General features: G+C 45.6%; 1 protein-coding gene and 1 long non-coding RNA gene across 8 annotated transcripts in view; one reads left to right on the forward strand and one right to left on the reverse strand.

The window, feature by feature from the left end:
• The window catches only part of LOC309580110, a 54,047-nt gene extending 32,693 nt beyond the window's left edge, over positions 1–21,354 (reverse strand). For 4 of the 7 annotated variants that reach the window (XR_014226951.1, XR_014226952.1, XR_014226953.1 and 1 more), the window contains exons 1-5: positions 21,248–21,354; positions 20,419–20,528; positions 17,986–18,091; positions 9,211–9,555; positions 8,184–8,363 (exon numbers count right to left, since the gene is read on the reverse strand). This is a non-coding gene — a long non-coding RNA (uncharacterized lncRNA). Of the gene's footprint in view, positions 1–8,183; positions 8,364–9,210; positions 9,556–12,133; positions 12,201–17,980; positions 18,092–20,418; positions 20,529–21,247 lie in introns of all 7 variants that reach the window. The other 3 variants (XR_014226955.1, XR_014226957.1, XR_014226956.1) reach the window with 3 other exon arrangements.
• On the forward strand, positions 925–16,823 carry LOC309580108 (myosin-1B-like). Its single transcript, XM_082293862.1, has 38 exons — positions 925–1,157; positions 1,243–1,386; positions 1,478–1,634; positions 2,197–2,224; positions 2,323–2,437; positions 2,523–2,615; positions 2,745–2,808; positions 2,905–3,003; positions 3,105–3,208; positions 3,295–3,433; positions 4,388–4,506; positions 4,607–4,756; positions 5,270–5,440; positions 5,981–6,290; positions 6,398–6,474; positions 8,083–8,170; positions 8,269–8,386; positions 8,653–8,776; positions 9,216–9,352; positions 9,446–9,701; positions 10,231–10,473; positions 10,573–10,749; positions 10,835–10,980; positions 11,068–11,158; positions 11,250–11,639; positions 11,879–12,005; positions 12,100–12,218; positions 12,486–12,682; positions 13,215–13,398; positions 13,485–13,650; positions 13,822–13,946; positions 14,136–14,444; positions 14,544–14,747; positions 15,035–15,160; positions 15,255–15,425; positions 15,513–15,617; positions 15,760–15,855; positions 16,541–16,823. Exons 1-38 carry the CDS (start codon positions 951–953, stop codon positions 16,691–16,693), a joined length of 5,829 nt encoding a protein of 1,942 aa, XP_082149988.1. The 5' UTR covers positions 925–950; the 3' UTR covers positions 16,694–16,823.
• Positions 21,355–22,281: the final 927 nt, after the last annotated feature.

Below are 22,281 nucleotides of genomic sequence, written 5' to 3' on the forward strand. Positions count from 1 at the left end.
ATTAAATCATCTGAACATACAGACTTTCTAACCCCCTTTGTTAAGTGCCAGAATTCTCAGCTTTCTTAGTTACCTATTTTCTTACTCCAGACAAAAAATATGTTTATTACCTAAAGAATAAAGAGGGAATAAATTTTACTAAAGTAGCTAGAGGATTTTCAAGTGCAGTTGGCTAAATTTGGGTACATGTTTAATAAATCATTTGAAGAAATACTTTTTTTTGAAACTTTTTAAACTTTTGAGAATTCATGTGTTCCTAGATTTTTTTCAGTAAGTATTTATTTGGGATCTTAATATAGCCTTGGAAATTCCAATTTCAATGCTTGAATTTTATTTCACCTAAGTCAGAACTTTGGGACTGAAATTATTTAGGTACTGTAGTGAAGGGTGACAGATGCATAGAGCAAATTAAATTGTGGCAGAATATTAAAAGGTCACAAAGCCTGCACTACTTTTTTTTTTTCAGTGAACAACTTCATTAGCAAAATTTATTAATTACCCACTACCCTTCCATTATCATTTAATAGGTAAATGCCCCACAGATTCATTGTTTTCCAAGACTGTAGGTCATCTACTCTATAGATTTTCATTAGTTTAATTTCACTGTTCATCCTTTTAACAAATTCTTCTGTTTCCATTCCTAATAGTGATCTTAGTGAAACTTTTTCAACAAATTCACTCTTGTCTTACAGGCACAGTATTCTTAAAGCACCAAATCAACAGCTCTGAAAAGGTCATTAATGAACATTTGAAGACCTAGACTACATCCATGAAAGCCTCTTATTTTCTAAGTTGACATAAAATTAAACTTCGAGTTATCTCATGTTAAAATACCCAGAGTATGAAGAGATACAGGTTAAAATTTTCCCAAATCTTATAGAATAAATAATCAGTATCATATTTTTTCTCCTCAGAGTTGTCTGCTGACATATCCTCAGTAAAGTGCAGACATGGCCTCTGGAGATGCTGAGATGGCCGTCTTTGGGGAGGCGGCTCCTTACCTCCGGAAGTCGGAAAAGGAGAGAATTGCCGCCCAGAACAAACCTTTTGATGCCAAGACATCTGTCTTTGTGGCTCATCCCAAAGAATCCTTTGTGAAAGGGACAATCACAAGCAGGGAATCGGGCAAAGTCACTGTCAAAACTGAAGCGGGAGAGGTGAGTGAAAAGCAAGACTGAAGGACAACATTTGATCCCTGCTCTGGATTCTTAGCTGACACGTATATCCTTCTTCCTTTGACAGACCCTGACCGTGAAGGATGATCAAATCTTCTCCATGAACCCTCCCAAGTACGATAAAATCGAGGACATGGCCATGATGACCCACCTCCACGAACCCGCTGTGCTGTACAACCTCAAAGAGCGTTACGCAGCCTGGATGATCTACGTAAGTGGCAGCAGCAGCTTCCTTTGGGCAGCGGCAGGAAGTGCTGGGCCAGGCTCAGGGGAAGCCAACGTGCTGTGTCCCTTCCTTGCAGACCTACTCGGGTCTCTTCTGCGTCACCGTCAACCCCTACAAGTGGCTGCCGGTGTACAACCCGGAGGTGGTGTTGGCCTACCGAGGCAAGAAGCGCCAGGAGGCCCCTCCACACATCTTCTCCATCTCTGACAATGCCTATCAGTTCATGCTGACTGGTGAGTGTTTGGCCTCTCTCACAGCAATCTAACCAAAAAAGCCCTGCTGATCTTACTGGAGCATGTGACAAGCCAGCTGGAACCACCAGACAGCTGCATGACTGTGAACTTGGTCGATTTATGTAGCAAATAATTTCAAGTGAAACTGATGTAGGAGCATTCATGGACTTACCACAATGAATTATTTGTACTTTATTGTACAAAATTCTACACTCTCCTACTGCAAAAATAGTACTGGAGTCGGTTTTCTACATTTTTTCACTGATAAGAAAGAAAAGTTATTATTTCTTGTATTTTGAAATTGGGTAGGTACTTTAGTTTCATTTGTTGAGGAGAATTATGTGAAGGGCAAATGATACACAGCTTGTCTCAGGTCCAGATGAATGATGGTTCAATATATCCATCTGGGCTTATGCTTAATACTATTAGACCATAGAAGGGAATTGGGTAGTCTTGGACTTTCTGAAGAATCCCCAGCTTTGGTTTGTAGTTTTACTTCTCATTCAGCTTAGCATTACCCGGGTCAGCTGCTAACACACCTTCCCTTGTTCCGCTTTCACAGATCGGGAGAACCAGTCCATCCTGATCACGTACGTACAGCCCCTGCGCGGGTCCCTGCGGGGCTGCCCGGTGCCAGGGGACCTCCTGCCTGACCACGCACCCTCTGCTTCTCTCTTGGCTCTGACAGCGGAGAATCCGGTGCCGGGAAGACTGTGAACACAAAGCGTGTCATCCAGTACTTTGCAACAATTGCAGCCAGTGGAGAGAAGAAGAAGGAGGACAAGTCATCAGGCAAAATGCAGGTGAGTTGGGAAGAACAGACTGAACATGTGGCCTGTCATTGCCCTGTCAACTAAACACAGTCACCGAATAATTCTCTCCCTGCAGGGAACGCTTGAGGATCAAATCATCAGCGCCAACCCACTGCTGGAGGCCTTTGGAAACGCCAAGACCGTGAGGAACGACAACTCCTCACGCTTTGTAAGTGGTTGCTTTGCGTAAAATCTCTCCCCCCACTGGTAAGATCCATGGTGCCTGAGCAGTTCTTCATGCAAAGGAGATACCAGCAGAACACATCCAGGCTGACCTGCTGCTGCTTCTGCTTAACAGGGCAAATTCATCAGAATCCACTTTGGTGCCACAGGCAAGCTGGCTTCTGCTGACATTGAAACTTGTAAGAGATTCTCCTGGACTGCTCCCATCCCTTCCCAAATTCCCACCTCCATGTACATTGCCACAAGTGCCTAACTCTTTCTACCATCTTGGGCAGATCTGCTGGAGAAGTCCAGAGTCACTTTCCAGCTCAAGGCGGAAAGAAGCTACCACATCTTTTATCAGATCACGTCCAACAAGAAGCCGGAGCTAATTGGTAGGAGATATCACTGAGCTTTTGACAGGAAGATCTCTGAGCAACAGTCAACTATATTACAAGATGAATTAAATTTAACCCACGAACACATTTGTTTTCAGAAATGCTCCTCATCACTACCAACCCATATGACTACCCTTTTGTGAGTCAAGGGGAGATCACTGTTCCTAGCATTGATGACAAGGAGGAGTTGATGGCGACAGATGTAAGTAATGTACAGAACAGGTGAACAGGCACAAGTCATACATCAGAAAACATGCAAATATTTCACTTTGCTCATTGTATTACCAGAGTGCCATTGACATCCTGGGCTTCACTCCAGATGAGAAAACAGCCATCTACAAGCTGACAGGGGCTGTCATGCACTACGGGAATCTGAAGTTCAAGCAGAAACCAAGAGAGGAGCAGGCAGAGCCTGAAGGCACAGAAGGTATTATCAAACTCAATAATTAACCCTCTGTGAGCTACTATGCATGTGGAAGACAGCAAAAGTTGGTCACTGTTGGACTTTAGGTCCCAAGGAAAACAGTCATCCAGAAAAAAACAACTCTCCCTTGTCCTCAGTACATCAAGTTACCTGATCTCAGGATTTACGTAACTCATGCTATGAACAATTAATACTTTAAACTGATCTTCATACTCTTTCAAAAATTCAGAAGTTATGGATGTTCTTTTAGTCACACCTTTGCTGGAATATGGCTTGTGATTGCGAAACAGCCCACTGATTCAGTTCTAACATGGTAGGGAACCACATTCCCATGAGCCTTCACCTATCAGATGCTCAGGGAAGTCAGCTGTGAGAAGTGTTATTTCATTCCTTTGTTGGCACAGGACCTACAACCCCTGTCTTCAGTTCTGTGAGCAATGCCTCCTCTTGTTAAAGGACAAGGCAGGTGGGGAGCACCACTAGTAACAGGATGAAGCCCAACGAGTTTTATGGGACATTAGAAACAAAAGCTCAGAAATGGTTGTAGGCTGTGGATCTGAAGGAGAACAGAAATATTGTCTCTGTGTTCCACTCTAACTATTGTGTGGTTTTGATCACCTGAATGTAGATCAGTACCTGATTGCTGTCACTGCAGCTCCTGAGCTGCGTGTGTGCTATGCAGTCAGACTAGCAAGCTTCAGTTTTTAGTTTTGTGGCAGGAGATTTTTGAAAACTTCATTACTTTCTGCATGCTGCAGTTAAGAATTTCAAACAGAAATTCTTTTAGAAAAGCTCAATATGCATAATGGCAAGAGTGATGTTACAAAGATTCCCTCTACGAGAGTCTATCAAAAGTTTTCAAAGAACGGAAATCTGAACCCTTCAGCCTTTAGGGAATGCTCTAGGGTTCAAAACCTTTTGGACATAAAATTCTTCCCTCTTCCTCTGGCTTTTCAGTGGCTGACAAGGCTGCCTACCTGATGGGTCTGAACTCAGCTGACATGCTCAAGGCCCTCTGCTACCCCCGAGTCAAGGTGGGGAATGAATATGTGACCAAGGGCCAAACGGCACAGCAGGTAAGAAACATGCTGTAACCTGTAATCATATATAGAATGAATATCTTTTTGGTTCTCCTCTGCCCTTTATGGTAACTCCAGGTGTTTTCTTTTCCTGTAGGTGCACAATGCAGTGGGTGCCCTGGCAAAGGCAGTCTATGAGAGGATGTTCCTGTGGATGGTTGTTCGCATCAATGAACAGCTGGATACGAAGCAGCCCAGGCAGTACTTCATTGGTGTCCTGGACATTGCTGGCTTTGAGATCTTTGATGTAAGTAAGATTTGGTAAGAGCTATTTGGAAGTGACAACTGAATGTTATGATCAATTTGAGACACATTTTTAAAGAAAACATAGTATCATCACATGATTATTGCTATTTGTCTTCTTTAAGTAAAAGAATAACCTTTCAAAGGACTTGTCCTATTTCAAGATGTGCAAACTCAAAGGTACAGAATGGCCCAATCAAAAAAGTTCATTGTTTATATGATCAGGGACAAGACAGCATAAAAATACGTCTATCATGATAGTCCTAAACTCGGGGTTTTTTCTCTATAACTTGGTCTAATTTTAGATGGGAAATACAATTTATCTTTTGAATTTTGTCAATGAAAAAAATTTCCTTGTGGACACTTAATTTCATGCCCTTCTCTTTTTCATAATATCATAAAACAGGCTGAAGAAATGCATGGGAAGTCAAGTTAACTGCATTCCTTAGTTTTAAAGATGAGGTCTTGCAATTATTGCTGCATCTTCAAACATGCATCTTTCTTATTTTATTTCAAGTTTAACAGCTTTGAGCAGCTGTGCATCAACTTCACCAATGAGAAACTGCAACAGTTCTTCAACCACCACATGTTCGTGCTGGAGCAGGAGGAGTACAAGAAGGAGGGAATTGAATGGACATTCATTGACTTTGGCATGGACCTGGCTGCCTGCATTGAGCTCATTGAGAAGGTATCCTTCCTGTCCAAATCAGTTACACGCATGGAATCCCTGTAATTACTTGCTCTCGTTTTCCAAAGGGATCTTCTAGGTTCAGGTTTCTCTTGCATTGGGTAGTCAAGAGCTGGAACAGCACTCAAATGTTCTTCTCAGAGCTGAGTAGAGGGGAAGGATCAACTCCCTTGAGCTGTTAGCACCACAGTGTAGCTGAGGATGAGTTGGTGGCTTTGCTGCAATGGTGTACTGTTGGCTCAAACTCAGTGTAGCCAACACATCTGTGTGTGCTCTGAGTTCCACTGAATAAGAAGGTAGTTCTCTGAAAAGCACATTCTCAACACAAACCCAAAAAATTTCTATTTCTTTTATGAGTTATTTTGTGTTACAGAATATAAGTATCAATGTAATCAATCCTATTTTTTAGAAGAAAATGTAATTAAATAATAATATTTTCTGATGCGTATCTCAATCTATGTTCCATTACTGTGCCTAGGTGAAGGCCATTATTGCCCTGAAAGCTAAATTATAATCTGTCTCCCTTGTGATTTCTCCCAGCCCATGGGCATCTTCTCCATCCTGGAAGAGGAGTGCATGTTCCCCAAGGCAACTGACACCTCTTTCAAGAACAAGCTCTATGACCAGCACCTGGGCAAGTCCAGCAACTTCCAGAAGCCAAAACCTACCAAAGGCAAGACTGAAGCCCACTTCTCCCTGGTGCACTATGCTGGCACAGTGGACTACAACATCACTGGCTGGCTGGAGAAGAACAAGGACCCTCTGAATGAAACTGTCATTGGGCTGTACCAGAAATCATCTGTGAAGACCCTGGCTTTACTCTTTGCCAACTATGGTGGAGCAGATTCAGGTTGGTTCTTTGAATCCCATGTTCTCACTGATGTTTAGCTTACAAAAAGGAATCAAAGACAGCAGAAGAAAAAAATCTAAAATCTGTTTTATTTATTTTTGATTTAGCTGAGGCGGGTGCTGGTGGCAAGAAAGGTGGCAAGAAGAAGGGTTCTTCCTTCCAGACTGTCTCAGCTCTTTTTCGGGTATAGTAGAGAATTCACTATTTCTTCCTAAGACAAGGAGTAAACCCACTAATGACTATGGCTAGTCTTATTTTGGCTCAGTTCTGTTAAAAGATTCTGAAGTTCTTGGGCCATATTCTGCTAGGAATAAATCCAGTTATTCTACTCGTACTTCATTTCACAGAATGCACAGCTTTTCCATTTGTTCACTTGTCTCAGAATGATGTTTCCAGATGGAAAAATGTCATATAGAATACTTCTAAAATACATTTAAAATATGGCTACAGGTGCACATCTTTTTCTTCAGAACCTTTTAAATCCATCTAACAACATTCTGCCCACTGTTGACCTGTTTGCTCCATCTGTATCTCTAGTTTTTCTCCCTAACTCAAGGATCAATTTCTTACACTTGAAATGCCATCATTGCCTGGGTTATACATTTTTAAGATGTCAGATACTTGACAGTTCTTTGTCATAACCAAGTTTTGCTGCCTGACATGCACTTCTGCCAGGCGAAATACCTACTGTCTCCTGAGGTATTACCCTTTTGGTCCTTCATTTAGGATGCCCTTCTTTATATAGATTAATTTCTTCTACAGATTTTCTTCATCACCTGATAGCCAGTGCTCTGAAAAAGGATATGGGCATGTGTGTGTATGCCCCAAGAAAAAGAATCATAGAATATGCTGATCATTGATCAAGTCCAACTCCTGGCCCTGCACAGACACCCCAACAATCCCACCCTGTGCATCCCTGAGAGCATTGTCCAAATACTCCTTGAGCTCTGGCAGCCTTGGGGCCATGACCATTCCCTGGGGAGCCTGTTCAGCACCCCACCACCCTCTGGGTGAATAATCATAGCTGCAGGGTCTGTATAATTCAAAAATAATGCAAAAAGCCTATGTTTCAAGGTCATAAGATTTTAAGAAGTAATATTGTAGGAGAAATATTTTTGGGTGCATTTGGGTTGCATTTCTGTTATATTTTTGAATTTCCACTATCTCTCTTGTTCAGACATGACAGTGTTTAGACATCTAAAAGTTTTGGCTGCTTCATTTACATGCTTTGAGATGTCCTCCAGAGACATCTGCTTCCCTCTACTAATTATAGGCAATATTTTTTAATAAATAAGTATACAAATATCAATTATAAAACAAGGCTGGGATTCATGTCACCCTACCCTACAAGATAAATCTATAATCTAGAAATTTAAAACTCAGCTTGTTGGTTCTGTTCCTTTTGCTTTCATTGGGAAAACACAAAGGTTCTATGTAGTGTGCTCCATATGACCCAGCCTAAATGCCTACTGCAGAATGCTTCACACTGCCTCACAGTGGGAACATCCAATGGACAATGGATATCCTTTCTAATGAAGGCATTCCACTAGAGTCAGTGAAATGTATTAAAATTGTATGTTTAAGAGAACAATATTTTCTACAGATTACTCCAAAGAACTTTATACTCTAAGATAATAACAGCAAAGATTTGTGGAAAGTCAGAAAAAACTGGTGCAGAGAGCTTCAGTTCAGGGTTCTGCTAATTTTTGTATGGTATCTCATTTCAGAGGACTTGATGCTTACAGCAGAAATTACATTTGCTAATATCAGCTTTTCTTAATGACTCTCCCAGGAGAATTTAAACAAGCTGATGACCAACCTGAGAAGCACGCACCCCCATTTTGTACGGTGCATCATCCCAAATGAAACTAAAACACCTGGTAAGAGACTTACGTATATATTGAAGGTTTTCAGCATGCTGCAGCTCTTCCCCACTGTATTCCAGAACATGGCATGTATTTGTGCTCTGCATTGCCAGGTGCCATGGAGCACGAGCTGGTGCTGCATCAGCTGCGCTGTAACGGCGTGCTGGAAGGGATCAGGATTTGCAGGAAAGGATTTCCCAACAGAGTCCTGTATGCAGATTTTAAACAGAGGTCAGACTTCATCCTCTTACTGGATCACTTTGTCTATCTTAAATAGCTTTTAAAATCTAACCTTCCCCTCCTGTGCCTAAAACTGTCTCTAAAGTTTCAGTTTAGCAAGTGCTGTTTGTTCTCAACTATTCTTAAGACTCTTCCTTTCCATGTACCTGTCAGTTGGTCTCAACAACAGACCTCTTCATATTCATAGAATCACTTAGGTTGGAAAAGACCCTTAACATCATGGAGTTCAAAGCAAGTCCTTCCATTTTCTTCCTCAGATACAAAGTATTAAATGCCAGTGCTATCCCAGAGGGACAGTTCATTGACAGCAAGAAGGCATGTGAGAAACTCCTTGGATCAATTGATATAGACCATACTCAATACAAATTTGGTCACACTAAGGTACAAAATCTGTTTGCTTCAAGTACTAAGTGGTTTTGGTTTGCATGGCTTGATACTCAGATACTCCAGATAGTATGTGAAATGGTCCAATAGGGTATAAGAAATAGTATAAAATAAATCAACAAAATTCTTGCTTACTTAACAATTGAATAAACTGAAATAAGATGATTTCATTAAGGGTTAATTGAGTTCCTAATTTAAGACAAAGTTGTAGAATAAAAGAATCAAGAGTGAATAAAAATAACAGAAAAATGTCTGGCTATTATAGTTTCTCAACTGAAAGTAACCAGAAGCTTGGAGTTATAAAAGAGTGTCTGCCACTACATATATTCTTTGTGGTTTTGCTCTTAACTTCCGTGGTGTTTGTCATGGGGGGAAGGGTACCAGGTTACACTGAACAAGTACAGACGCTGCACCTCTTTTCATGTTCTTACCTAAGGTGTTCTTCAAAGCCGGGCTGGTGGGCCTCTTGGAAGAGATGAGGGATGAGAAGCTGGCACAGCTCATCACCCGCACCCAGGCCAGGTGCAGGGGCTTCCTGATGAGAGTGGAGTACCAGAGAATGGTGGAGAGGAGGTAGACTTCTCTTCAAATTAGGTTCACTGTACTTGGCTTATTACTGTGTCATCATGGTATAAATATTGAATATTAATTTGACTTATCTTTCAGGGAGTCCATCTTCTGCATCCAGTACAACATCCGTGCATTCATGAATGTCAAACACTGGCCATGGATGAAGCTGTTCTTCAAGATCAAGCCCTTGCTGAAGAGTGCAGAGTCTGAGAAGGAGATGGCCAACATGAAACAAGAGTTTGAGAAAACCAAGGAAGAGCTTGCAAAGTCTGAGGCAAAGCGGAAGGAGCTGGAGGAGAAAATGGTGAAGCTTGTGCAGGAGAAAAATGACCTGCAGCTCCAAGTGCAGGCTGTGAGTACCACCAGTGGGCTTTATCTTAATTCCACCACGACTATCAGGTTGATATGTACAAGTACATTTTCAAATCACATAGAAACTTCAATTTAGTTCAGTTCAATCGTAATTCTTTAAGTGGTGCTCTTAAGGTGTAACTAGCTTCTGTAAGGACTGTGGGGTATCCATGGTAAAAATATTACTTGAGTGAGAATTTTCTGTGGTAGATGCTGAGATATTCTTATGATTAAACCCAAATTTATGCAATTTGTTCCAATGATTGATATTTTGAGATAATACCCTGCACAAATATACAGATACTCATGTCTTCTGATAGATTGAAAAGAATTTTACTTGGTTTTAGCTTTTAAACCTGGCTGTTTCAGAACTACCAATATAAAATCAATTCTATATTATATATCAATCTCTTGGAACATGAATCAAATTTTAAACTACAAGACCTCTATCCAGGACTCTGAACTATGAAAGTAAGTATCTTAATATTTCCTCAAAAAGCATATTCCTAAAAATGGCATCTCCCCACCAGGAAGCTGATGCTTTGGCTGATGCTGAGGAAAGGTGTGACCAGCTCATCAAAACCAAAATCCAGCTGGAAGCCAAAGTCAAGGAGGTGACTGAAAGGGCTGAGGATGAAGAAGAAATAAATGCTGAGCTGACAGCCAAGAAGAGGAAACTGGAGGATGAATGTTCAGAGCTGAAGAAAGATATTGATGACCTTGAGCTAACACTGGCCAAGGTGGAGAAGGAAAAACACGCCACCGAAAACAAGGTATGAGGCAGAACCTGTCACTCGCACTCCAGAAAAGACCTTTCTTCTTATAGTTTTAAGCACCATTTTCTATCTGTGCTTGCTCCTTTTTTCTCAAAGGTGAAAAACCTGACTGAGGAGATGGCAGCCCTGGATGAGACTATTGTGAAGCTGACAAAAGAGAAGAAAGCCCTCCAAGAGGCCCATCAGCAAACCCTGGATGACCTGCAGGCAGAAGAAGACAAAGTCAATACACTGACCAAGGCCAAGATCAAGCTGGAGCAGCAAGTGGACGATGTAAGCACACAGATGTAGCGCAGGAACAGCACAGGTATGGAGTCCGACCTGGCTGGGAGAGCACTGATGGTCTTGTTGTGTTTAGCTGGAAGGGTCCTTGGAGCAAGAGAAGAAGCTGCGCATGGACCTGGAGAGAGCTAAGAGGAAACTGGAAGGAGACCTGAAGCTGGCCCAGGACAGCATCATGGATTTGGAGAATGATAAGCAGCAGCTGGAGGAGAAACTGAAGAAGTAAGTGTGGCTGTGGGACACCTGAGTGCTGGGCTGGAGCACTTGTGTTTTTTCTTTGAGCTCTAACACGGTTCACTTTGCCCAAAGGAAAGACTTTGAAATCAGCCAGATCCAGAGCAAGATCGAGGATGAGCAACTTCTGGGCATACAATTTCAGAAGAAGATCAAGGAGCTGCAGGCAAGTCTCTGTTCCTCCTTCCCCTCCCTTGCTCAGGCTCAGCTCAGGCAGGAGGAGGGCACGGGTGTGAAGGGTCCCTGCTGTTCTCCAGGCCCGTATTGAGGAGCTGGAGGAGGAGATTGAGGCAGAGCGAACCTCTCGCGCTAAAGCAGAGAAGCATCGGGCTGACCTGTCGAGGGAGCTGGAGGAGATCAGCGAGCGCCTGGAAGAAGCAGGAGGGGCGACAGCAGCTCAGATTGAGATGAACAAGAAGCGCGAGGCAGAATTCCAGAAGATGCGCCGTGACCTGGAAGAGGCCACGCTGCAGCACGAAGCCACGGCTGCCGCCCTGCGCAAGAAGCACGCGGACAGCACCGCTGAGCTGGGGGAGCAGATCGACAACCTGCAACGCGTGAAGCAGAAGCTGGAGAAGGAGAAGAGTGAGATGAAGATGGAGATTGATGACTTGGCCAGTAACATAGAGTCTGTCTCTAAAGCCAAGGTACACCATTATTTTTATTAGGAATTTGATAGCAATGAGGTATTTTTATTTAATCTTATATTATTTAATTATTATCAGTTTATATTGTAAATGACTCCTCCAAATCTTATGTGTATAACTGTGGCCATATGTACATAGTCCCCAGATATGTCAACTGCACCTTCTGGTCATATTTTCCTGCTATAAAGAAGGCAGGATCAAGGTATTTACTCATTTTCTTATGTGCCATTCATACCTAGGCAAATCTGGAGAAGATGTGCCGCACTCTGGAAGATCAGCTGAGTGAATATAAAACAAAGGAGGAGCAGAATCAGCGCATGATTAGCGATCTTAGTGCTCAAAGAGCTCGTCTGCAGACAGAATCTGGTACAGCCTTTCCATCTCTAGTTTGGAAATGGGAGAACCCCATAAATTACTCTCTTGGCTATTAAAATGTTTTCTCAACTGCAAACTTTTTCAGGTGAATATGGACGCCAGGTAGAGGAAAAAGATACCTTAATTTCCCAGCTGTCTAGAGGGAAGCAGGCTTTCACCCAGCAGATTGAAGAACTGAAGCGGCAACTAGAAGAAGAGATAAAGGTGAAGATATTTATGTTACATATGAAATAAATATTTGACATAATACGTTTTCGTGAAGTGTTCAAGACTTCATAAGGTGATCCAATTAGAAGTTCAAACCATCCCCTTAGTTCATGCAGTCTAGACCCTTGCAGTGGAGGACTCTCATGTTTTTATCAGGCAGTCAGTTAATTACTATTTCTTTGGGATGTATATCAGCGTGTAAGTTCCAGTAAGAGAAATTTCCCAGGAGACACCTACTCATTATTGCAATATTTTTACCACCAGGCCAAGAACGCCCTGGCCCACGCCCTGCAGTCCGCTCGCCACGACTGTGACTTGCTCCGGGAACAATATGAGGAGGAGCAGGAGGCCAAGGGGGAGCTGCAGCGCGCCCTGTCCAAGGCCAACAGCGAAGTGGCCCAGTGGAGAACCAAATACGAGACGGACGCGATTCAGCGCACGGAGGAGCTCGAGGAGGCCAAGTACGTGAGCATTGTGTGGAAGACTGGCATACAGCAATAACAGAAATTTAAAGACACCGCTGAGATTTTCAATGGCAAAAGCCTAACAGAAGGTTGAGGAGTTATATGAAACAGAAAAACACAGGGAAAACAGGCTACGTGACAAAGAGTGCAGGAGAAAGGACATGTATGGGTTTGTGCAAAGTGCAGAGGGATAGCAAGACTGCAGAGAAGCTGTGGCTGCCCTATCCCTGGGAGTGTTCAAGGCCAGGTTGGACAGGGCTTGGAAAAACTTATTCTAGTGGAAGGTGTCACTGCCCATGGCATGGAACTAGTGGGTTTTTTAAGTCCCCTCCAACAAAAAACATTCTGTGACTCTATTATTCTATGAAGACCTTGGTGAAATGAAATAGAAAAAAAAAGACTGGTGGAGATAGGCTCTGAAACGTGTGCATTAGGACCAAGTACTAAAAAGTATCACATTGCTGTGGTGAATATGATAATCAACATCCAGTTTCATCTCCAATTAAGAACTGTGCTTACCACCTTACAGGAAGAAGCTGGCACAGCGCCTGCAGGATGCAGAGGAACATGTTGAGGCTGTCAATGCCAAATGTGCCTCCCTGGAAAAGACAAAGCAGAGGCTGCAGAATGAAGTGGAGGACCTGATGATTGACGTGGAGAGATCCAATGCTGCCTGTGCTGCTCTGGATAAGAAGCAGAGGAACTTTGACAAGGTCTTTTGGCCTCCAGCACCAGGACTCCTGGCCAGAGCATTCCCCCATGACTGCCATATCCCTACTCACACCCCGTTTCTCTTCAGATCCTGGCAGAATGGAAGCAGAAGTATGAGGAAACGCAGGCTGAGCTGGAGGCCTCGCAGAAGGAGTCGCGCTCTCTGAGCACGGAGCTGTTCAAGATGAAGAATGCCTATGAGGAGTCCTTGGACCACCTGGAAACAATGAAGCGCGAGAACAAGAACCTGCAGCGTAAGTCCCTGGCCCTCTGCTCCTCACTGGGCTTTCTCACTATCAGCCATTACCACCATTGTTCATGGGTCTGTGCCTGCAGGTCTGCAAAGATGCCTGTCACCTTGGTGGGACAGGGCCCTTGCCATTCTGCTCTGTGCCTGACCATGCCAATGATCCTTGTTTCCACAGAGGAGATTTCCGACCTCACGGAGCAGATTGCTGAGCAAGGAAAGGCGATTCATGAGCTGGAGAAAGTCAAGAAGCAGGTTGAGCAGGAGAAATCTGAAATCCAGGCTGCTCTGGAGGAGGCTGAGGTATGTGGCCATAATCAGTGGTGTCTGCGGTAAATAAATGAGGAAATAGGCCTCAAAAGGCCCTGTGTGTTCCCCAGTGTTCCTGCTGGGGAGTGCAGACAGCTGAGATCTCTGGAAATATTTTGTAATTCCCTAGAATGCAAGGAGAGGGTTTATCAATGTTATCAATGTTTGTGTCCACTTGCCCAGGCCTCCCTGGAACATGAGGAGGGGAAGATCCTGCGCCTGCAGCTTGAGCTCAACCAAGTGAAGTCTGAGATTGACAGGAAGATAGCAGAGAAAGATGAGGAGATTGACCAGATGAAGAGAAACCACCTCCGAATTGTGGAGTCTTTGCAGAGCAGCTTGGATGCTGAGATCAGGAGCAGGAATGAAGCTCTGAGGCTGAAGAAGAAGATGGAGGGAGACCTGAATGAAATGGAGATCCAGCTGAGCCATGCCAACCGTGTGGCTGCAGAGGCACAGAAGAACCTGAGAAATACACAGGGAGTGCTCAAGGTCTGTTCAGCAAAGCTACAGAAAGAAATGAGATCCCTGACATTTTTGCCATGGAAGTGAACACTGACACCTGGTAATTCCTCTTGTCTCTCTTTCCAGGACACTCAGATCCATCTGGATGATGCTCTCAGGACACAGGAGGACCTGAAGGAGCAGGTGGCCATGGTGGAGCGCAGGGCAAACCTGCTGCAGGCTGAAATTGAGGAGCTGCGGGCAGCCCTGGAGCAGACGGAGCGGTCGAGGAAATTGGCTGAGCAGGAGCTTCTGGATGCCACTGAACGTGTGCAGCTCCTCCATACCCAGGTCAGGGCAGGGAGCAAACAGCCAAGTTGACAGTGACCAAACACACTGGGCTGGGATATACCAGAGCACCAGCAGTACTAGAATGGCCTCTCTACTGCTGTCCACAAGGAAAGGCGTGCTTTGCATCCATCCCCCAAGGCCACACCTGACATTTTGTACACAACCATTGTAACAATACTTCCAAAATAAGAGTAGGAAGCTGGAAGGGGAAAGACTTTGCTCAGGCAGAAGGTTTATCATGGCAGGTTGTAGAATCCAACTCTTGCTGTGTCCTTCCCATTGCACAGAACACCAGCTTGATCAACACCAAGAAGAAGCTGGAAACAGACATTGCCCAAATCCAGGGTGAAATGGAGGATACCATCCAGGAAGCCCGCAATGCTGAGGAGAAGGCCAAGAAGGCCATCACAGATGTGAGTTGGACACTTCTGACATTGCTGATGGTGAATGCACTCTTCCCAAAATATCTTCAGTCCTAAAATGGCTTTGCCCCTTTGCTCTGATCAGGCGGCCATGATGGCAGAAGAGCTGAAGAAGGAGCAGGACACCAGTGCCCACCTGGAGAGGATGAAGAAGAACCTGGACCAGACGGTGAAGGACCTGCAGCTTCGTCTGGATGAGGCTGAGCAGCTGGCACTGAAGGGAGGGAAGAAGCAGATCCAGAAGCTGGAGGCCAGGGTGTGTAGGGCTGGGCTTGTGGGTGAGTGAGGCTGTCCTTGGAGAGACATTGCCAGGGAAGCTGCAGGGATGGGCTTGTCCTTGCAGGTGCGGGAGCTGGAAGGGGAGGTTGATGCTGAGCAGAAGCGCAGCGCTGAAGCCGTGAAGGGTGTGCGCAAGTACGAGCGGAGGGTGAAGGAACTGACCTACCAGGTAAGGCAGGAGGTCTCCTGCTCTGACAGCGTTTGCTCACAGCAAGCCACATTTTGCACACACCATCGCCAAGGGCAATTGTTAATCCTGTGTGATGTAGCACCACGAATTGACTCTCTTTCCTGTTTGCCAACCACTTTAGTCTGAGGAAGACAGGAAGAATATTCTCAGGCTGCAGGATCTGGTGGACAAGCTGCAAATGAAAGTGAAATCCTACAAGAGACAATCTGAGGAGGCTGTAAGTATCTCTCTGAGTGCTTGGCAAGAACCACTTTCCCAGAGGGTAGTCTGGCCATTGAGGAGACAAATACAAGAAAGCTGGAAGACGCCAGTCATCAGTAATGGAGTTCTTCAAATTCTCTGAAAGGGTCATAAAACAGACTTGCCAAAGAGTCACTAAGAAGACTAAAGAGGAGGGCAAATGCAGATAGCGTTTTTTGCATTAGAGTAACAAAGCAACCTGTAAGGGTCTTATGACTGATATCAGTACTACAATGTCTTAAGAAATTTTGAAAATAACTTACTTTTAGAGTTTTGATAGCAGACAGGGAAGGTGTTGGAAGTCCCCTCCCAAACCACTTTGCATTATGATTCTGTAATTGTACAGGGAGCCTTTGCCTGTGTCTAGGCATGCAGCAGTCAGGGATGCCCCGAGGGAAGTCCTGCAGCCCCTGAATTTATGATTGTCTGAGCATGGCTTCTTCACTGTGGAAACAGCCCAGCACAGAGTAGGGCTTCTGGCTTTGGTTAAAGGGATTTGTGAGAAGGACTCTGAGGAGATCTCCTCAATCTCACTGTGGGACTTTGTATAAAGCAGTGCTGGGTGGAGTTTGAGGGTTTGTGATTTCGCCCCGGCCAACGCACAGGAGAAATAACAACCCCAAACCCAAACCTTCTTACTACTGGCTCCTTCTCCCTTCCAGGAGCAGCTGTCCAATGTCAACCTGTCCAAGTTCCGCAAGATCCAGCACGAGCTGGAGGAAGCCGAGGAGCGGGCTGACATTGCAGAGTCACAGGTCAACAAGCTCCGAGCAAAGAGCCGGGAGTTCCACAGGAGGATAGAAGAGGAAGAGTGAGGATGTCATTAGGCAGCAAAGTGACCTGAGGGCTGCACAAAATGTGAACCTCTTGGTCACTTTCCTTCTGCCATGAGTCTTTGTCCCCCCCCAGTGTCTAGTGAATAAATACTGTAGATCCCTCTGCATACACCCCATGACCAGTGCTTTCTTTGGGTTTTGTTTTCCTTGGACAATTGCATTTGGACAATTTCCTGTCTAGGAGAAGGGAGAAGCTGGTGTCAGAGCTGGATTGAGGATCTGCAAACGTAGAGGCTGGCCATTTCTGTGGAGACTCCTGAAAATCCAGCCTGTGCTCTCTCCTGTCTCCAGCAGCTCCTTGTCCAGCTTGTGCCTTTGAGTCCTCCTGCTGCTTCTCCCAGTGTCCTTTCAGCACAGCTTCTTTCCCGTGGGAGAGGCAAGAGAGGGTGATCCTTTTCCTTTTTCCTTTCCCTACTCTCGTTTGTGATGCTGGCCCTCACAAACCCTAAACAGCAATCTCTGAGTAAGTCATCAGAAGCTGCAGTGCACTGCACTGTGAAGGACGGGCAGTTCCTTGACAGAGACAATTTGAGTCACAGAGAGCACGGTTACAACACACCAACAGTGTCCCTACATTGTGCCATCTCCCTCACCCTAGATTTCCTCAGCTGCTGCCACCAGCTGCTGCCAGTTTCTTTTGAATGGGCAAAAAGCTGAGCCTCCTGGGGGCTTGTGCTGGAAGGACTCTCAGGACTCTCCCTTAGCACCCAGCTCTCACACACCACATGGCTCCAACACACCTCTTCACTACATCGACCCAAAGGTCAGCCTTGTCACCCCTGAAGCTTTCACTGTCAGCCACGCCAGCTGAATCCAGATTGCAGAAGTCCTTGACACAGACCAGCGTGGTGTGAGTAAGAAACACATTAGCAGCAACTGGGGTGTGAAGTGCAGTTGGCACGGAAAGGAAATAAGAAGCAAAGGAGCAGGGGCCAGTGTAGGCAGTGATGTGTAAGGTTGTGTCAGTCCACAACCTTCTACCGCTGTTGACCGTAGAAGTGCTGGGATTCAGAAACAGAGGTTTGTGCTCTATGGAGCATTGAGCCCAACAGGATCACAATGTTTTCAAGGGAGAGCTTGCCTGTGGAGCTCCTTGAGGTGATGGGAAGTGGTAAGGATTGGCACTGTCTGCTTGGTCTAAGCTTGCAGAAGTCACTGCCAGAGGTGTTGCATCCATATAGATGCTCACACTGAAGGGAAATTGAAACAGTCCACTCTGTCATTTGTCTGTTATACCCATGACAGCAATATCCAAAGGGCTCTCACCTTACCTGGCTCCCAAGTGCAGCCTCACCAGCACAGCAGCTCTTCCTGGGAAGCCAAGCCTGATTCCAGTTTCATTAGCAAGGACTGATGAGCACAACCTGCTGGTGTTGTCTGCAGAGAGCAATGGGAGATGGTTCTTTAGGAGCAGCCCTCAGCTTTCAATCACAGACCTTAAGAAAGCCACCCAACACCTTGCAGAGATGCCAGACTATTCCTCCCTTCTCATGACACTGCACAACTTTTCCCAAGGGCTCCTGGGCAGACTCTTAACCTTGTTCCTCCCTCCTCATCCCCTGCAGTCTTTCTCCTTGCCTCAGTGTGCATTGGTCTGTCACTACAGCCAGGGCCTCTTGGCGTGAACCTTTGCCTGCCCAAGCCCACCTAGTAGCTGTCTGCTCCTCTTGAGGCCTCTTGAGGGCATCTCCAAAGCTTTGGGTGGGTCTGGGTAGAGTGTAGATGGCACACAAAATCTGTGACTATCCCTGTTAGCTGTAATGGCTGGTACAAACATTAACTTCAGGGAGTCAGAGACAGGTTCACACCATCAGGCAGGACCTGCCCTAAGCACGGCTGGGCACTGCTGATGGCACTGAGAGCTGGCCCTGCACCCCCAGCAAACTCACAGCTCCCTCTGCCCTCACCTCCTGCACTCCAAGGCCACACCAAATTGCCCCTCAGCCTTCACAAGAGCCATTGCTAGAGGAGGGGACAAGGCTGCAGGGAGCTTTGGAGGAGGCCCCTACCAGGAGGATCAGCCCCATCACGTGTCTCCTTCCATCCTCAATGTCAAAAGCCCAAAATAGCCCCGCTCTCCCAAGACTCCTGTGCGGGGTCGTGCCTGTTTGTGGGGATGATTTGCTTCCACTAATAGCGCCTGAAGACATTCCTGGGCGGGTAGGCTGCCTTCTATGTCGCAGTGCAACGTGCTGCCCTGGAGGAGCTGGACACTTGTGCTGTGTGCCAAGACAGCAGCTGCTATTCTTACCCCTGAGAAACTTGCTGCAGCACAGCTCCATTGCCAGCTCAAAGGTTAAACATCAGAATGGGGCCTGAGCGTGCTCTCCCTGCTCAGAGCCTGAATCCAGAGTGTTCCCCTTTGGACCCGTGCAATGGCCCTGTGCCAGCCCAGCGCCATGGCCGTTCCCTGCTGGGATGTGTTGTCCCATGGGCAACACAGCAGCTGCCCAGGTACCTCCAGCAGTCAGCCAGGGCTCCTTGGTGTGGATGGGGCATCCCCCCTCTCTTTTTAACCAACAAATGGAAAAGACACACTGGGCTGCAGCTCTGAAAGTGCGGCATTTTACAGCTGCTGTCCTGGACTCCCTGTCTGAGTGAGGATGAAGGCAGAGGCAGGGCTTGCTCCGAGATCCAGCAGTGCTGCAGGGGCCATCCACGTCCCTTTGCTCAAGCTGGGCTTTCACAGCACTCATTTAGGCATGGCTGTAGGGCCATACACCAGAGGTCCCTCCAGAGCCCCGGGAGTATCAGGGCTGCAGGAGAAGCCCTGGCCAGGCTGATGGCTCTGACGTGATGGTTATGGAGGCCCAGCCCTGCCTGCACCCTGACTGCCCTGGCCCTCTGGAGAGCTCAGGAAAGCCACGTCCCAGCCGGGTACAGTCACCATGGGCAATCAGGCAGAGGACACCGAGCCCAGAGACATCAGCTGGGATGGTGGCTGTGCCTTTCCCCTCAGGCCTTGGCTCTAATGGCACAGGTCCCATCAGCTTTCTCCTCAGCTTGGGCCTTGTCACCTGACACTGACGGACAGACAAGTTCCTTCAGGGATCCTCGGCAGGAAGCCGACAGCGCTATTCCCAGTGAGGGGAGCAGGGGGTGCTGGTCCCATGGCCCCATCAGGCTCCGTCAGTCACAGGGAGGTCTTGGGGGCAGCAGCTGACCAGATCCTCTGCTCCAGGCACCCAGTGCCACGGGATGGCAGCCTGGAGCCATCGAGGGGACCCTGCTCTGGGCCCTGCTCCACTGCAGAACAGCAATGAGATCTCACTTTCTATGGGTTAGCCTTGGTCAGTAGAGGATCACAGTAACATGCCCTATGTTCAGAGAATGCTTTATGAGTTCAGAAAGTGCTTGGAGAAATTAATCCGTTAAAATTCCACCATGTGCTGTTAAGTACTCAGACATTGCATTCTGCTCTGGGACTCCACAAATACAAATTACTGGAGGTAGGAGAGTTCTGTAGAAGTGCCATTCCATGTTGATGCTCCTTTCTGAGCATCACTTTCAAAGACAGGAAGCTGGGCTACATGATCCTTTGATCTCACAAAGGCAGCTCATTTTAGGTTATGATAGAGTTTCCTGCAGGGGTTAATACCATGCTCCTTCACTATTTCCTTTTCCTTCCCCTTCCTTCCTGCTCTTATACTTACTTGCTGCCTCAATTATGTTTTCCTACCTAGCTCTCTGCCAGCCCCACTCACCTGTTCTGTAATAAGAGCTCCTCAGCTGCTTTGGCAGGGGATAGAAAGGGCATCCCGAGCGTCACCTCCTTGGATGGGATGCACTGCCCAGACCTCTTCCGCTGATGGGTCTGTGGAGACAGGAGGAGTGTGAATTGCGGCGCACGAGTGGCACGCACTTGAAACTGCCCATCCTCTAATCCCAGATTATGGGGTTTATTTGCCTCTCATGTTCAGCTATTCAGTTCATTTGCCTCTCATGTTCAGTTTAAGCTCATTCTGAGGACTTCCAAGAATACCACTCTGTGGGAACCTACTTGGAAACAAATTTATAATTAAAGTTCCCCCTAGGACAGATGCATTCACTTTCTTTGACATGTAGTGGAGGTAAATCACAGCTGCATTAAGAGCTACAGAGATTAATTTCTAACTAGAGCAGAAAGGACAGCAAGGCCATCACAACCCCTCCATGGCCAGCCTGTGACATTCAGTTTATCTTCACAGGTGCTCACACTTAGATACAGAAGTTATTGGTCAAATTTGCCATGGTAAAGAATGGGTGGCCCATTCTTTACCTGCAGCTTTTAAGTCTTACTAGTTATGGTCCTCACCAGTTCTCCCTGGGAAATTATTGCTTCTAGCAATTGCCTCAGCCTATTCCTTCAACCACATTCATCAGAAATGTTAGTTTAATGGCAAATTTCCTGACCAGATATCCCACCAAATTATGGACTGAGCATGTTCTGCTCACAACACTGAGCATGTTTCAACATAACATTAAAAGCATGAACCTTAATGGAGCGATGCTGAACTGTTAAAGAATCTTTTAATATGGAAAATGTGCTCTTACCCTCTCCAGGGCTCAGTGTCCAGTCATATCCGAGCAGAAATACAGGGGTGAGCAGTGCTGCTACAGAGCAGTGTTCTGACATTTCTGCTTGCCCTCTGCTAACATTCCTGGAAGCTCTCATTTTACACAGAGGGCAGCAGAAAAGCTGCTGCAGCAGGGGCTGAGCAATCCCTGTCAGACTGTCCATGACAGGCTGCAGAACAAACTGACCTATCTAGGCAGGCCCTACCACAATTACAGCGTCGCCAACAGCAGCACTTGCAAGTTGAAAATCCTGCAAGGATTTGAGATCCTTTTTTTTGGCAGTTGGGGGAGGGGGGAATAATGAGCAAATCATTCAGACTCCTTCCTATATCATTGCTCTTTCTAGAAGAGTTGTAAGTATGGTTCTAATCCACATGATTTTGTATTTGCCACTGTCATTATCTCAGCCTCTGCTATTTTAGGGTGATAGTGAGGTGTTTTTTACCTCAAAAGTGCTATATGTTAATACCCTGATTCTAGAATTCAAATATTGCCATTTATTTTCGAGGGATAGTATTCTACTACGTATGAATTACAGAGTCTGTCAAGAAAAAACATTAGATCAGAAAGTGATCTTCCAGCAGCTAGGTCTCACATTGCCATAATGTTTTTAAGGCAGAATCAAGGCACTGAACAAAATACTTTTTTTTTCTTTTTCTAGAATATAAGGACACTGATACTGAATACTCATTTTCCTATAGAAGTGAATTTAAGCAATCTATACTGAAACAATATCCTTTTTTTGAAAATTGTTAATGTACTCTGAGTTAGATACACGGGAGAAATGCCAACAAGATATTCTCAAGAGGTCAAAACAACAAAAAAGACTTTACTGGCACCTTTAGAAAATCAGAAAACTTTGGCAAAAGGTTTAGCAAAGCATTCAATCAACATAAAACACTTCTCAAAGCATTAACTTCGCAAACTCCAAGCCGCCTGATGTTAAGTTACTCAAAACTCCTAGAAGAGGGTGAGAGGGAAGAGGTGTGCTAATGTCTTTACAAACAATT

This window comes from Coloeus monedula (assembly GCF_965178545.1).
Source record: "Coloeus monedula genome assembly, chromosome: 19".
NCBI classification, from domain to species: Eukaryota; Metazoa; Chordata; class Aves; order Passeriformes; family Corvidae; genus Coloeus; species Coloeus monedula.